The sequence below is a fragment of the Zalophus californianus genome, chromosome 2, assembly GCF_009762305.2.
Source record: "Zalophus californianus isolate mZalCal1 chromosome 2, mZalCal1.pri.v2, whole genome shotgun sequence".
Taxonomy (NCBI): domain Eukaryota; kingdom Metazoa; phylum Chordata; class Mammalia; order Carnivora; family Otariidae; genus Zalophus; species Zalophus californianus.
Window position 1 is genome coordinate 43,867,811 of NC_045596.1, and position 15,821 is coordinate 43,883,631.

The following is a 15,821-nucleotide window of genomic DNA, read 5'->3' on the forward strand; positions in this document are numbered from 1 at the left end:
CCTAAATTGGTCCATGGGAGTGAGTCACAAGCACAGAAGGAATATTATAGTTGAATAATTACTAAGCATTCCAGACTGAAACAACAAAACAGCATTTTAAAAATCCATGCATATAAAAAGAAAAACCACCACTAAAACCACACAATTTAGGAGTGAACTGAATTCACGTTACTGGTATCTGGCTAATCTTAGTAAATTCTCACATTAAAAGCCTAATTACAAATAAGGAGAGCTGAAGAATAGAAGTGGATATTTCTAGTTATATTTAATGACATTTTTTGGCAATCATCTTTCTTTTAAGATAATTCTTAAAATGACTTTGGTTAAATCTGTTTTCTCCTTGTACTAATTGATATCTAAAACAGTATGTTTTACTTAATCATTTGTGCTTTTTTTTTTTGCACCTAGAATGTAAATTTCATAACTGGAGGGATTTCTTTTTTAATTTTCTATTTCATTTACTGCTATATTACTAGTACCTAGACTTGTGCTTGGCACATAATAGGTACCCAGTAAATAACTGTTGAATGAACGAATAAACTTAATGTACATGTAGTTATTAAGATATAAAATAAATTAAATGCATAATAAATATTGAATTCCATTTATTTATCCACATATAAACTTTTAAAGGAAAAAGCATGAATTCTGATCTAGCTCTATTAAACTGCAAAAACAGATTTAAAAAAATACTAGTGATTACTAATAAGAAGTAATTCTACACCTTACCACAACATTTGAATTGCCCAACTTCCGTGTCTTTGAATAATGAAATAAGAACTGTTAAAAAAAAAAAAAGTAGTGAGATTTACTATAGATGGTTACTGGTTTCATTTACTATTTTTTAGTGTATGTATTTATGGAAATCACCTTACCCTTTTGGTATTATCTTTTTCATCTGTTTCCTGTTGAAAAAAGAGAAATAAATATCATATATATAACATATTATAAAATTATAATATATAATATATAAAATACTATATTATTATATTATTGTAGTATATTATAATCATATACTATATGTAGTATAAAGTTTATAACATTATAAAGTTTTTAAAACTGAAATTGGTTAAGCATATCTTGCCCTAAAAATAAATGGGAAATTAAATATTATTTATAAGTAAACAATAAAATTAGAAACATCCTAATAGTTCAACAGTGGTGAAACAGGAAATTATGATACGATCACATAATAAAATCCTGAGAGAAAAACACTATAAGGAATCACATCAAAATCCTCGTAGTTGTTACCACTAAATAATAAGATTATGAGTTATTTTTGTCTTTTCCATAAATTTTTCTATATTCCTCTCTCGACCCAAAAATCTGTTTTATTAAGAATGAGTCATATCATTCCTTTTTGTTGTTCTTTTTTGTTCTTATTTGCTTTTAATACAAAAAGAAACTCATGGGTGAACACCATTGTCATTTCTTTTATCTTATTAAGGAAAAAAAGTCAATTAAGTATTTTGGAAATAACACCACTAAAAACACTACAAAAATACAGTTGTAAACACTTATTTTAGTTTCAGAAACATTTATACTTTTAAAATAGCAACGTTTCTTTGAGTTATTAAATGTGAAAGGTGTGTAAGTCAGAATGCACCAATGATCATTTAGATTAGAATTATTAATGAAAAATGTAATTCTAAACCTGTGGCTCTTTCCCTTAATAAAGTAATTTGAAAATAAGTTCATCTATAGGATACAGAATACAATCTAAGGTAGAGTGCATTATGCTATTTTTCAAGTTCTCACTTATCCTCATTCCAGGACAAAAAGTTCTCATAGATGAATCGAATAATTTTAATAAGAAACCAAGGCATCACAGTAAGAATAAAATTTTCTTTTTTTCTCTTTCTCTCTTTTTCTTTCTTTCTTTCTTTCTTTCTTCTTTCTTTCTTTCTTTCGGGAGAGAGAGTGCAGGGAGGGTGCAGGAGGGACAGGGAGAGAGAAAATTTTAAGCAGGCTCCATGCCCAGCGAGGAGTCCGAGGAGCCCGATGCAGGGCTCAATATCACAACCCTGAGATCATGACCTGGGCTGAAATCAAGAGTCCAAAGCTTAACTGACTGAGCCACCCAGGAGCCCCAGTAAGAATATAATTTTCAAACTGATGTTGACAATATAGTTTGCTTTTTTCATATTCTCTCTAACAAAGTACAATGTTTTAACCTCTAAGCTGCGACAGATCAGTTCTCCAATTGTAGTATAAATTAGGAAGAGAAAAAGAGCCAAAATGATCCCAAATTTCTCTCACCAGAACTAGAATATGTCTTATGAGGGGAGCATATGATTTTCCAATTAGATGATTGTAAACTCCATTATTATTGACGTGAAATTCTCAAACATCTGAGAAGCTGAAGTATTTGTTTCTTATCCAAAATCAACTTAGGCCCTTTTAGCTCTTTATGAAATGCTTCCTAAATTGGGTATATTTTCTTCCAGAAGGAATTCCAAGGTATCACTGAGCAATTTTTTGCCTACAAATAAAATACTATTTCAACCTTACCTGGGGTTTTCGTAGAATCCCCATAATTGTAATGCAAAGCTCCTCCAATGCACTGGATGCCTAATGAAAACGAGAAGATATATAGGCCAAGCTTTTGCTTTCACAACATTTACATTGAAGATAGAACTGTCGAATGTTAGGAGTGCAAGGATATTCCAAAAACCCAGAATAGAATCCTTCTTGTGTCCCATTAAAACTCTGTAGGAATGCCTTGGTTTCTCTCATGACAAAAACTTGGCTCCTAAAAGTAAAACCTTCCTTGCAACCGGCAGGGGAGAATGTTGTATGCGGGACATATGCGCAGATCAAGGCTTGGGTCCAGATACATAGTTCTCAGTACTTGCTAAGTGTCCATGATATTATATGACTGAGAGAAACTAGAACAGGGCCAAAAAAGGGATTATTCTTCCCTGCTTGTAGCAGAGTCTGAATCTACATGCCAAAGCTGTGAGCCTCACTGAATATTACTCATTGGCCAATTTGAAAATCCTGCGATGGCTCGCAAACAATGGCAGTTGGAGCAGAAGAAGCCGCACACCGTGCACCTAATCTGAGTTACCACCCTTCCAGGCTGCTGACTGCACACCCCAGGATCAGGTTTTTCAAAGCATCTGAGCACAGAAGTAGGGCAGGGCTCCCTGTGGTTAGAAGCCAGCTGGGTGTGGTGAGGAGTAACACAAATGGACAAGCAGGGGCGAAACCTGCTTTGCACAGAATTCAGCACACTAGCACCATGAACAATTGATTACTGAATAAATGCATAGTAGAAGTACCGAGGGGCTGGAACAGTGCTGGGGGGTGGGGAGCCATATAATTCGTAGTTAAAAACATGGGTTATGGAGCTGAATAGCGTGCAACTCTAAAGCAGTGCAAGTCCCAGTTCTGCTCTTCAGCTGTGGCACCCTGGGCTGGTTACCTAACCTCTCTAAACTTCAGTGTCTTCAGCTGCAAGGTGGGGTTGACAACATCACTTCGGAGAGTTCTTGGAAGGATTAAGTGTAGGTAGAGCTCTTAGCACAGTGCCAGGTACATGGCAGTTAATTAACAATAATAGCAATAAAGAATGTGTGGTCTGTAAAGCTGGATTTACAGCTGCAGTTACTCTTAATTTCGAAGACATGCCATAAAGGATTGTTCAGGGCCGCCTAGGGTCTAACCCTTGCAACAACAGTGCATGTTGACAGGGTGGCTTATAGCTAGGGATCCAGATGGAGTCCTGAACCGGCTTCTCTGAGCATCCTCCCTAGTGCATCAGAGGTCTGTTTTGTTCTCTTCCATTTGTTTGCCTGCCGTGCACACTGTGGGAATATTTAGGAATAATATGATCTGGCTCCTATTTATGTAGTGCTTCAATAAATTGCAAAATATTTTCATATACCTAATTCGCATTCTGTCCTCAAAACACAGCTGTGTGATATACAGGACAGGAAGGGTTGTTCCCATGTGTGAAGGAAGTGGCCAACAGTTGGTCCAGTGTAGACCTGGGAGCTTGGCCATCGACGTCCCTGTATTTCCTTGGCATTGACTGTTGAGCCTATGGCCAGGGAGTTCGATGAGAGAAAGAGTAACACTGTGATACACTCCTTCCCACTTTTTCCCTTCAGGGTTGGGTACATAAGTCACCCCATAAAAATCTGGAAACAAATTCCTGAAACCTCCTTTTATGGCCCATCTAGAAATGCTGTAAAACACAAAACAATAAAAAGAAAGTATCTAGTGATGTCATGTGTCTCTTAACACACAGAAGAATAAATTTAGTGTTTCCTGAGAACACAGCTTTGAAGCCAGACAAGGCTTGGCAACAAGACTGAAGTTTGATGGAAAAAGTTTCAAAACATGTTGCATTTTCTCCAGCTACTCTTCTCAGGCAGCCATTATTCTCTGCGCTACAACTAACTTTTCTTTAAGGATGTTTCTTATGCGGGGCGCCTGGGTGGCTCAGTTGGTTAAGCAACTGCCTTCCCCTCCGGTCGCGGTCCCAGGGTCCTGGGATCGAGCCCCGCATCGGGCTCCCTGCTCGGCGGGAAGCCTGCTTCTCCCTCTCCCACTCCCCCCGCTTGTGTTCCCTCTCTCTCTGTCTCTGTCAATTAAATAAATAAAATCTTAAAAAAAAAAAAGGATTTTTCTTACGCTAAGTTTTTAATATATATTTTTTTAAATTTGTGGACCTTAAAGATCCTTTCTTCCCTATTCGGTAAAAATGTTTTGAATGTGAATGCTCTGTATGTGAATGTTCGCATAATCACATAAGTAATAAAATTACAGTTAATGCGAAAAGTAATGATTTTAAAAGTTGTATCAGTAAATGTAAACGATTCCAGAGTAAATTTACCAAAGCTCTCCTCAAAAGGTACACAGTCTCCAAATTTGGAAAAAGCTTTGTCTGGCTTCATGGTGTCTAGATGAGTGTTTTAAATTCATCCTTTTAGTACTGAAGACATAAAATGATTCTGAGGGTGTTCCTGAATTTTAAATACAATGCAGAAGCTTCTATGCTGATTAACAGCCATCCTACGTTCCATAGCCATCAGTGCTCCTCCAGTGACTTGAAATATTGTTCAGAAATGTCATCTGTTGTGATCCTGGTCTTGCTTTTCCACCTAAGGCCACGAGCTCCCTGCGATGGCTCGCCTGCAGACTGGGGAATGGGTTGAGGCAGGAGGATGTAGCACTGCCCAAGGCTGCTTCTCCACAAGGGCCGTGATGGCACTCGGGGAGGACCACATGACCGTGGCATGGCGTGGCTCCTCGGCCAGACCACATAGGGCTTACGCCCCAGGCACACCGCCGACTGCTCTGAAAGAGGCTAAGCGGAGAGCCTCTCCGGAGCCCTCCTCTCGGTCCAGGAAACTTGTGATACCGATGAAGAAAGGCAACCCACAGACACTGACTCTGTGCCACCCACACCAGGAAGTAGAGCAGCAGAGGTGGCGTCCAGAGGGCACGCTTACTGTCAATGCCTCACCCTTCCACGTACAGGAGCTAGATGAACAGTCCTAACTTCCCAACCCTCTTCGAACTCTTTCCTGGGGGAAGAGGAGGGAGTCCCCTGACCGATGACCGGGAGGAGGCAACCGGGCATGCTCCGTTCAGCCCTTTCCTCCTAGGGAGCCAGCTCTCTGGCTGGCTGTTCTTGTTGGGTCTCCGCCCTGGGCCGGAAAACCTGACTGGCTGTGAGGCCTCGAATCACCCTCTAAGCCCAGGTTAAATTCTGGGAGTAGTTTTAGCAAACACACTTGGTATCCGATCGAAGGCCACATTCATAAAATGACTTTTCAGTTACAGTGATACTTTGATCTCCATAAGTCTGACTCCATGTTTCACTCTCTATGGGTTTCAAACTCAATCAAGGGAGAGGATATTAGCCTCCAAATGCAACAACAGATACATTATTTTTAATCTAACACAGAATTTGATTCTGAAATTAGCATTTTCATTTCCAAAATATGTGCATATTATCTGCAAACCTATTACCCTTAGAGAGAAAGGCCCTAGCACAACCTTACAACATAAACTCACAGCACGGATTATTACCTGCTGATGATGTAATAATTTCTAATGTGTTGACATGTTTTAATGAGTCCATAAAGTCATGACAGGTCCGGAGGGAGAAATGGAGTGACACCTACTTATGTTACTACAAAACACCTCCAATTGGAATTACCTGAGGCTGAGAATCAAGGGACAGCAAGGCCAAACAAGCGTCATCTATCTGTAGAAAATAAAAATGCCAGTTACATCTTAGAAATAGAAAGAATATCCTCAAAATTAAGGGGCACCCTGTTATCATGTGGTTCTTTATTACATAAATCCGATCACATCATCTAAATTAACATGATAATAGCATAAGTGCTAAATGATAAACAGCACACAGAAAAAACTCTACACAACAGCAGTCTACCAGTTCTCTAGCAAGGAGCCAGCATTAGGAAAGGGTTCTAGTTCAGTGAAGGTTTACTGGGGAATCAGTAAAGGTTTTGCCACACTCTTCACATCTGTAAGTTTTCTCTCCAGTTCAGGTTGTCTTCCGTCTATTTAGACGTGGCCACTGACTAAAGACTTTCCCAGATTTATTACATCTCTACGGGTTTTTCCAACATGAATTCTCTGATGTTCAGCGAGATTGAAGGACTGGTTAAAAGTTTTCCCCACATTCATTACATTTATAAGCATTCTCTCCAATACGGGTACTCTGATGTATAATAAGATCTGAGCTTTCAGAAAAGACCTTCCCACATTTATTACATTTATAATGGTTCTCTGGAAAGTGAGTCCTCAGATGTTTAAGAGCATTTGAGCCTTGCTTAAACTTTTTTTCAGATTCATTGCATTGATCTATTCTCTCTCCATTATAAAGGCTCTGGTAGTTGTTTTAAAATTTTTTATTTAAAGTCAATTAATTAACATATACTATATTATTAGTTTCAGAGGTAGAATTCAGTGATTCATCAGTTGCATTCAACACCCAGTGCTTTTTATTTCAAGTGCCCTCCTTAATGTCCATCACCCAGCCACCCCATCCCTCCCATCCCCCTCCACTCCAGCAACCCTCAGTTTGTTTCCTATGGTTAAGAGTCTCTTATGGTTTGTTTCTCTCTCTGATTTCATCTTATTTTATTTTTCCTTCCCTTCCCCTATGGGCTCTGGTATTTTTTTGTGTTTGACTCCTCTGTCATAATGGCCTTTCTAATTTTACTACACAGGTAAAGTTCTTCTCGATGATTGATACTCTGATACATATTGAGCACCAATGGACGGTTAAGCATCCTCCCACATTTATCAAGTTTATAGATTTCTGAATTCTTTGCTGTTGAGTAAGGCATGAGTGCCAGTTAAAGAATGTGGCAAGCCTTTAAACAATGCTAGTCCCTGACTTGTTATCAGAGAACTTATACTAGAGAGAAATTTTACAAATATAAAGAATTTGGAAGCCCTTTAATCAGTGGTGAAGGCTTATTCAATATCGTGGAATTCATACTAGAGAGAAGCCTTATTAATGTAAAGAATGTGGTAAAATCTTTAAGGACTTCTCAACCCTTATTCACCAACACTGAGTTCATACTGAGGAGAAAGCTTACCAATAGAAAGAATGTGGCAAGTCTCTCACTGGAACTCACAACTGACTCACCATCATAGATCTTATACAGGAGAGAAACATAACATGTAAAGAAAGTGGCAAAGCCTTTAACTGGAATTCAGTCATTACTCAGTATCCCCAAAGTCACACTAGATTCAAAGTCTAGAAATGTAATGAAAGAGGAAAGACCTTGGTTTTAAAAAACACACCTCAGAAATCACCAGGGAGTGCACTGTTTTTTGTAACGGCAATAGTTAGAAGTAGGGAATATTAGCTCTTGTGGTTGAAATAAAGAAATCTTTACAGATTAAAAAAAATAAAGGTTTATTGAACTACAGTTGACAGCAGTTTTCAGCCTTTATCCTAAAGAGAAAAACTTAAAGACTTTAAACTGTAGTATAAGAGATTTATATCAATCATTGAAAAACTGCTGCAAAGTTAAGCACTAAAGCTGGATGTCTGGAGTAGTTTATGGCATTTATTTCTTTGGTGGCCTTTTAAAATGGGACTGGAATAAATAGTCCTGATTTCTTGTCTGTCGGGGGTGATTTAAGTTGAGTCCTGTTTATTCTTTGTTGATTAGTTTAATTTAGTTTCCATTCTTACACTCTACCGAAGAGGGGATAATCATACTCTTTGGTCATAATTCCTCATGCTCCTTATTGATTCCAAGATGAACACGTACTATAACATATGATTCTCCAATTTAGAGAATAACGAAGGTATACAATATTATCCAAGACCAAAGGCTTAATGTCTCTTTCATTTCTATCCTCACAGAGGCTGTCATGTTCTCCGTATGTCACAAACAGTTAGGGAGTTTTTTTTTTTAATTCCTCTCACCCCTTGTGCCCACCCACCTGCCCCTCCTCCAGGCCATACAAATCCAGAATCACGACTACAAAGACACACACACATATATATGCACACAGGGCAGGGGCTATGCCATATCTGACTTGCCCAGAATCAGTGCTCAATAAATATTCTTTAAATTAAATTGCATCGAACTTGTGGAAAGAAAATAAAAAGAGAAGTCAATTGAGAGGGGAAAGGCAAAAAGATACCTTTCTAAAGCTTTGAATGGTGACCAATGTTTTAATATATCACCCCTAAGTGTTACTTAGTTTGCACCAGTAGGGTGGGAGGAAGCTGGTTCCTCCCATAAGGTTTTTGTGGTCCTTAGGTATCTGAAGATACCACATGCTCAAAGGCAAAGCTGTCCACCTGCAGACCAGGCTGCCTGCCGAGGTGAGGTGGCCTCGTCCAAGAACAGCGAACCCTTGAATCTAAGGGCTAACTAATCAGTGCATCAATATTGTTTGAATAAAAATATCAGAATAAGAAAAAACACCAATTAATCAAATTAGGAGATAATTGCAAAGCTCTTCAGTCTTTGTTCTCTTTTCTTTAAAAGGCACAGCAACACTGCTCACCCACTTTTCCATTTGGATAAGCATTTGTTCATTTTACTCAGCTGGTAGCCCTAATGGTTTTAAGTGCCCCTAATTGCTTCTGAGAACTCTGGAGAGCCTGTTGATGAATCTGTTTGAAAACGGTTAGGTCTCTGTACAAGGTCTGAAAAAGATGTGTTTCTAGTGTCTGAATAGCTCAGTCATTTTTAAAACCTCCAGCAGAAAAGTACATGTTTTAGCATCTTAATTTCTTTTTTTTTTTTAGATTTTATTTATTCATTTGACAGAGAGAGAGAGACACAGCACGAGAGGGACACAAGCAGGAGGAGCGGGAGAGGGAGAAGCAGGCTTCCCGCCGAGCAGGGAGCCCGATGTGGGGCTCGATCCCAGGACCCTGGGATCATGATCTGAGCGGAAGGCAGCCGCTTAACAACTGAGCCACCCAGGCGCCCCTAGCGTCTTAATTTCTTTAAGTCTCTTTTTCTGTAAAATAATTTATAGTGTTTTACAACTATAGTTTTTTCCCAGCTTTATCATCTAAAATATTTCTTCAAAGATTTTCTACAGAAATATAGATAATTTCAAGCTAAAATAAATGTTTCTGAATTATACATTAATGTCTGTTGTCTAAATTACTCTTCTTGTATATATACCTCTAGCATGTATTGTGATATACCAAGGCAGAGAACCTTATAACAGACTTTATGAATTTCTATGCCATTAGAGATTGTGTAGTACTTGGCACTTACTGTTCATCTTAACTCTTCCTTTATGTATTTTGTTAGAGGTGGCTTAGGTACACAGAATATTCTCCTCAGCTCCTAGTTCATGATTGTCATTGAACTGGCTTTATTTATTCTTTTATATTTCAATTTCCTACTCCTAGTTCATCCTCCCACGGGCAACTCTTCTAATTTATTTGATGAGTAGTCTCCATTTATTTATGTTCTTGTAAAATTTCTATTGCTATTTGGTGTGCATGTATGGTACTTTCTTACCTTTTTTCACCTAACACTATACTTTGAGATCTCTTCCATGTTACTGGGGACATCTGGTATGTTGCTCCTAACTGCTATAGAATACTCTAAAATGTGCACCTACTCTATGTCTGCTGCCTACCCATTCCCCAGTGATAGACAGCTGGGTTTCCTCCAATTCCATTAAAAGCAAAGCTGTAATCAATCTCCCTGTTTCTATCCTCCACTTATGGATCCACAGAAGGACATCTTGGAGCTACATGCCCAGGAGAGGGAATGCTAGATCAGGGATATCTAGGTTGCTTTCCAGATAGCTCCACCAGTTGACACTCTCACCAGCAATGAGTGAGGTTTGTACATCCCACATCCTTGCTAACACTTGCCATTATCTAGATTCCATTTTTTTTTTTTGCCAATCTAATGGGTAGAGAGTCACACTTTGTTGTTGTCTTAATTTTCATTTCATTATTACTAATGAATCTGAGCATCTTGTTAGATGCTTGTTGGCCTTTAGGTTTCTTCTTTGTAAATCTTTTTGTCTACTTTTGCCTTGGATCCCTATCTTTATCCATTTGGTTTCATGGAATATCTTAGAGATTCTAGAAATTAATCCTTTGTCAGTTTTAGACACAACCAACAACATTCAAAGGCTCTTACTTTTTAAATGTAATCCTTTTGAAAGAAATCTTTACTTTTCATGTAATTCAATCCATCATCTTTTTGGCCTTATGATTTCTATTTGAAATTTTGTTTTAGAAGTCATTCCCTGCTCCTAGCTCACAAAGATATTTTCCTAATAGAAAAGATAGATTCTGTAATTTACCCTTTATATTTAGATCTTTAATCAACTTGGAGCCCACCTGTTAGTTTTTTTATTGAAGAATAATTGGCACATATTAGTTTCAGGTGCACAACATAGTGATTTGATATTTACATACATTACAAAATGGTCAGTAGAGTGTTAGCTTTATTTCTCTCCATACAGCGAGCCAGTTTCTCAACCTTCACTTGCCAAACAATCTGTGCTTTTCCCTATGATTTTTAATGTTACTTTTATTGTAAGTTGTGCATTTCTGCCTTAGTTTGGGTTCTCCCAGGAACAGACCTTGAGATAGTGATGTGGATATGAGTAGATTATTAGGGAGATGATCCAAGAAGCACTGGCAGAATAGTGAAGAAGACAAACAGGGAAGAGAAGGAATCCCATAAAGTATATGTTATCAAGCAGATTACCACCACGAGTAACTGGGATCAATCTAGGGAATTCTAGGAGTCAATGCAGAATACATCTGTTATCCCAACTGAGGGATGAGGCAGCTGAGGTATTTATCTACCAATTCCCTTGGGTCACCAACAGAGGGTTATTTTCGGTGGTGGGAGCATTTACTCTCAGGCACTTCTAGTCCAACTACACCCTACATGGGGCTTGAACTCACGACCCTGAGATCAAGAGTTGCATGCTCTACTGACTGAGCCAGCCAGGCGCCCCCAAATTTTGATTTATAATGTTTTTATGTCATTTAATTCTACACTTGATCTTAGCCAAAAGGCCAAGAAGCGATTGTCATTTAATTCTAACTATTCTATAATTTCCTCTTTAGCCTGGGATTATTTACCAAAATATTACTTGTTTTTCAAACAGATGGGATATTGAAGTTATACTTTTGTTGTTAATTTCTCATTTTACTGCATTATGATCGGAAAACACTTAAAATGCTTCCTTTTTAACTTATGGAAATTTTCTTTGTGTCCTAACACATGGTCTATTTTTGTTTAATGTTCCAATTATACTCAAAAAGGAATGTGTATACTATTTAGTGTAGATTTCAAAAAATATTTCTAATAGACCAAACTTATTAATTGTATGGTTAAATCTTTGCTATATCTACTGATGTTATTTGTTTTAACTATCAGTTTTGAGAGCAGTGTATCAAATTCTCTAACTACAAATGTTCCCTGAAGTTCTATCAGTTATTAAGTAAATTTTGAGTTTTTAAAAATACATATTAATAATGGCTGTATCATTTACCCTGCTATTCTTTTATCAGCATAAGACACTGAGCATAATTTAAGATCTGAGCATACTGAGATACTTAGCATAATTTAATAAAAACATAAAACAAGGTCCCTCTTTGCCAAGATGGTTTGTTTAATTGAATTCTTTTTTATCAGATATTGAGACTGCTCCAATTTTCTTACAGTTCATATTTGCTTGGTATGTCCTTTTCCATACTTTTTGCTTAGCCTTTGTTTTCTTTTTCAAGTGTGACTTTTATAGACAACCTATTGCTGGGTCTTTAAAAGAAAATCCAATCTGAGAATCTCTGTCCTTACGTGGTATTTTTGGTACATTCACATTATTGTAATTACTCTATTATTAGGGCTTATTTCTGCCATCTTACTTTACCATTTGCTGTAATTGTTTTGTTTCTTTTCGTCTCTCTTTTTGTTTCAAAAGAATAATAATTCTGAATATTATGATATCAGAATGTTAGTAAAATCATAGTTGTCCCAAAACTCGATTATCTTATTTCATTTGATAATTTCAAAGAAGGAAAAGTTTCCACTAATTTGTATAAGGACAATGCTTTACCTCATTCCACAGCTGTAGTTCTTCTTCAGGCTGTAATCCTTGAGATAATACTGGAGCACCTGAAAATAAAGTTATATGTACATGTTATTTTTATAGTATTTGTTCTAAAGTTAACCATTTATATATATAATTCAGTTTGGGATGACACTTTTCATTTTCATTGTACATCATTACCCTCCTATTTCAACTAGATATTTCAGCATTTGACTTAGTATAAGAATACATAATTATTAAATAAACCTTAATAACACTTCAAAGACATTACTCTAAGAATGAATTTCTTTTTTTTTTCTACACAAAAACATGTACATGAATGTGCATAGCAGCATTATCCTAAGAGCCCCAGAGTGGAAACAATCCAAATGTCTTTTATCTGTAAATAGATAAACAAAATGTGTGTGCACATAATGGAATACTATTTGGCAATAAAAAGGAATGAAGTACTGATATATGCTGCATCAAAGAGGAATCTCAGACATATTATGTTAAATCGAATACGCCAGACGCAAAAGACCAAGTATTGTATGATTCCATTTATATGGAATGTCCAGAAAAGGCAAGTATATAACAATGGAGACATTAGTGGTTTCCTGGAGCTGGGGGTAAGAATGGAGACTGACTGCAAGTGGACCTAACAGATTTTGGGGGGGGGTCATGCAAAATTGTATTATTGTGATAGCTGCACAGTTCTTGAAGTCTACTTAAAAGCCACTGAGTTGGGGCGCCTGGGTGGCTCAGTCGGTTAAGTGTCCAACTCTTGGTTTCTACTCAGGTCATCATCGAGGGGTCCTGGGATCGAGCCCTATGTCAGCCTCTGCACTCAGCGTGGAGACTGCTGGAGATGATCTCTCTCTCTCCCTCTCCCTCTGCTCTTCCCCCTGCTCTTGCACTCTCCGTCTCTTTCTATTTTTTTTTAAGATTTTATTCATTTATTTGAGAGAGAGAGCACAAGAGAGGGGAGGGTCAGAGGGAGAACTGACTCCCCGCTCCCCAGCAGGGAGCCCGATGCGGGGCTCGATCCCAGGACTCTGGGATCATGACCTGAGCCAAAGGCAGACACTTAACCAACTGAGCCACCCAGGTGCCCCTCTCCATCTCTTTCTAAAATAAATGAATGAAATCTTTAAACAAACCCCACCGAGTTGCATATAAAGTATATTTCAATAAAGGTCTTTAAAAAAAGAATTACTTGTTAGGCCTTTAATTATTATTGAAGTAAAATGTTAACTAGCTTACATCCTCCAAAATAATATTTTCTCCATAGATTCAATTTTCTAATTCATGCTATGTAAATTATCTCAGTAAAAACACTGAGAAAATATTTATTAATATTAAATGTAATTACTACTTATTTTCTTATATGTATACATTTATCTTCCATTGAAGATAAGAAAGAAAGAAAGAAAGAAAGAAAGAAAGAAAGAAAACATCCTGTAGTAAAAGACTAAATTTTTCTAAGATCTCAAATGCAGCAAAATTAAATACTTAAAAGAATAGGCTTAAAGAAAAGAACTTTTAAAAAATAATAAGATAGCACCTACTAACACCGCTTAACCTGCTAAGCACCCAGGTGCCCCTTAACCAGACTTTTGAAGTAGCTATTATACCTACTCCCATTTTAAGATGAGGAAACTGAAGGAAGGGAGGATGAAGTCATTTGTCTCAGGTCACCAAAATAGATACATAACAAAGACTGATTTCAAACTAGGTCTGGCAGATTCCAAATCCTGACAGATTTTTTTTCCTAATTTTGCCACTTTTCAGTCAAGTCTTGCCTTGAGTTCACACAAATTTATACTATTATTTAAGTTCTAATAATATTAGAATGGTTATCAGCTACATTTTCTGTGGCACCAAGTGTTAGAAGTAACTTACAGGACTCAGGTGGTCCATAATAGAGAGTTGATTTATCTCAGAACCTAATTGAATCCCCTTTCATAGGACAGCTGTTCAAGGGGGTAAACTTCTCAATTACATATTTCTCACCATAGCAACATACAAACGTGTATCCCAAAGTTTCTGTTGTCTGGTGGACATTACTCTGAGCTGATTCTGTTTTTAAGAAGGGATAAATCGGCGCTTTTCAACTTTTCATACAAATCACCTGGTGGGTCTTACTAAATGAGATTCTAATCCAGTCAGTCATGGACAAGCCCAAGAGTCTGCATGTCTAGCAAGCTCCCTGATGCTGATGCTGCTGGTCCGTGGATAACACTGAATATCCAGGGGGATAGAGCACTGCACTGTAGGAAGAAACCGAGGGTGCCTCTCTATTCAACAGAACTAAGCGGCTCCAACAAACATTCTGGGTCTAAGCTTCTCTTTAACAAGTCTGAACGTTTCCTAAAGGGGGATATGAATGTTCTCATGAAAAGAGTCTAAAAGGCCATTGGCCCTTTCCTCACAACTTGGATGCGCAGCTTGTCTACAGTTACTTAGACTAAATAATAGGAAGGTGAGAGGAAGAGAAATGGAGGGAGAGAGCAGGAGTTGACTGAAAAGAACAGAACCAGAGCCAACAACTGATGCAAAGGGGAAAACACAAAGATTTCCTGTCTTTGGATTCAGTCTTCACCGGCATGTACTGCTGATTTCTCCACCCACTCTACTGCTGTTCTGTTTGGCAGGGTGTTCCCGCGTAAAGAATACAATTTTATATTCTTTCTACATCTGCCTGTCTCCCACCCTCCTACCTCCACACTGCCTTACCAGCAACCGTGAGCTTGACTCCTTCCATGCCCCCATGCCTGCCTGGGCCACACAGAAATTGCTATTATATCTAACTTAGTCCCAAGCACTTATATAATCAAAAAGGGGTACTTGGTGGCTCTTACACAACACATGTAAACGTAGTCTCAGAATAAAAAGGTTAGAGGAGCCAACATCTTAAAATGCTTTTAACTTTAGAAACCCACTAATATCCTAGTACCAAACCCAAATCTTAAGGGGAATTATTTTTCTCTCCTTTGTCTATCTGTTAACCAAAGTTGATGTGATTCCCCCCCTCCAAGATACCCTGGACGTGAACTTTCTATTGTGAAATAGCAGTACTAGATACTTTCTCAAATATAATCAGAAACATTGCCCTTATCTTCTAGATCATGAAAACAGCACTGTTTTTGATCAGTTTTGAGATATTTATACTTATGTACTATCTAGTGAAGTGACACCTTTAGTCTTATATTGTACAGTCTAACTAACTAATGCAAATAATATGGGTAGACAACTTTTACATCTGTAAATACATCATC

General features: G+C 37.7%; 1 protein-coding gene and 1 pseudogene across 6 annotated transcripts in view; both read right to left on the bottom strand.

Annotated features, from left to right (window-relative positions):
• Positions 1-15,821, bottom strand: part of PDCL2 (phosducin like 2) — a 229,424-nt gene that overhangs the window by 51,994 nt on the left and 161,609 nt on the right. For 5 of the 6 annotated variants that reach the window (XM_027600745.2, XM_027600744.1, XM_035725330.1 and 2 more), the window contains 5 exons: positions 12,571-12,629; positions 6,176-6,223; positions 2,512-2,571; positions 876-905; positions 730-780 (listed from right to left, as the gene is read on the bottom strand). In XM_027600745.2, the coding sequence (XP_027456546.1) occupies positions 730-780; positions 876-905; positions 2,512-2,571; positions 6,176-6,219 (185 nt within the window). In that variant the 5' untranslated portion in view covers positions 6,220-6,223; positions 12,571-12,629. Of the gene's footprint in view, positions 1-729; positions 781-875; positions 906-2,511; positions 2,572-6,175; positions 6,224-12,570; positions 12,630-15,821 lie in introns of those variants that run through there. The other variant, XM_027600747.1, reaches the window with a different exon arrangement.
• LOC113926151 lies at positions 11,399-11,539 on the bottom strand (annotated as a pseudogene).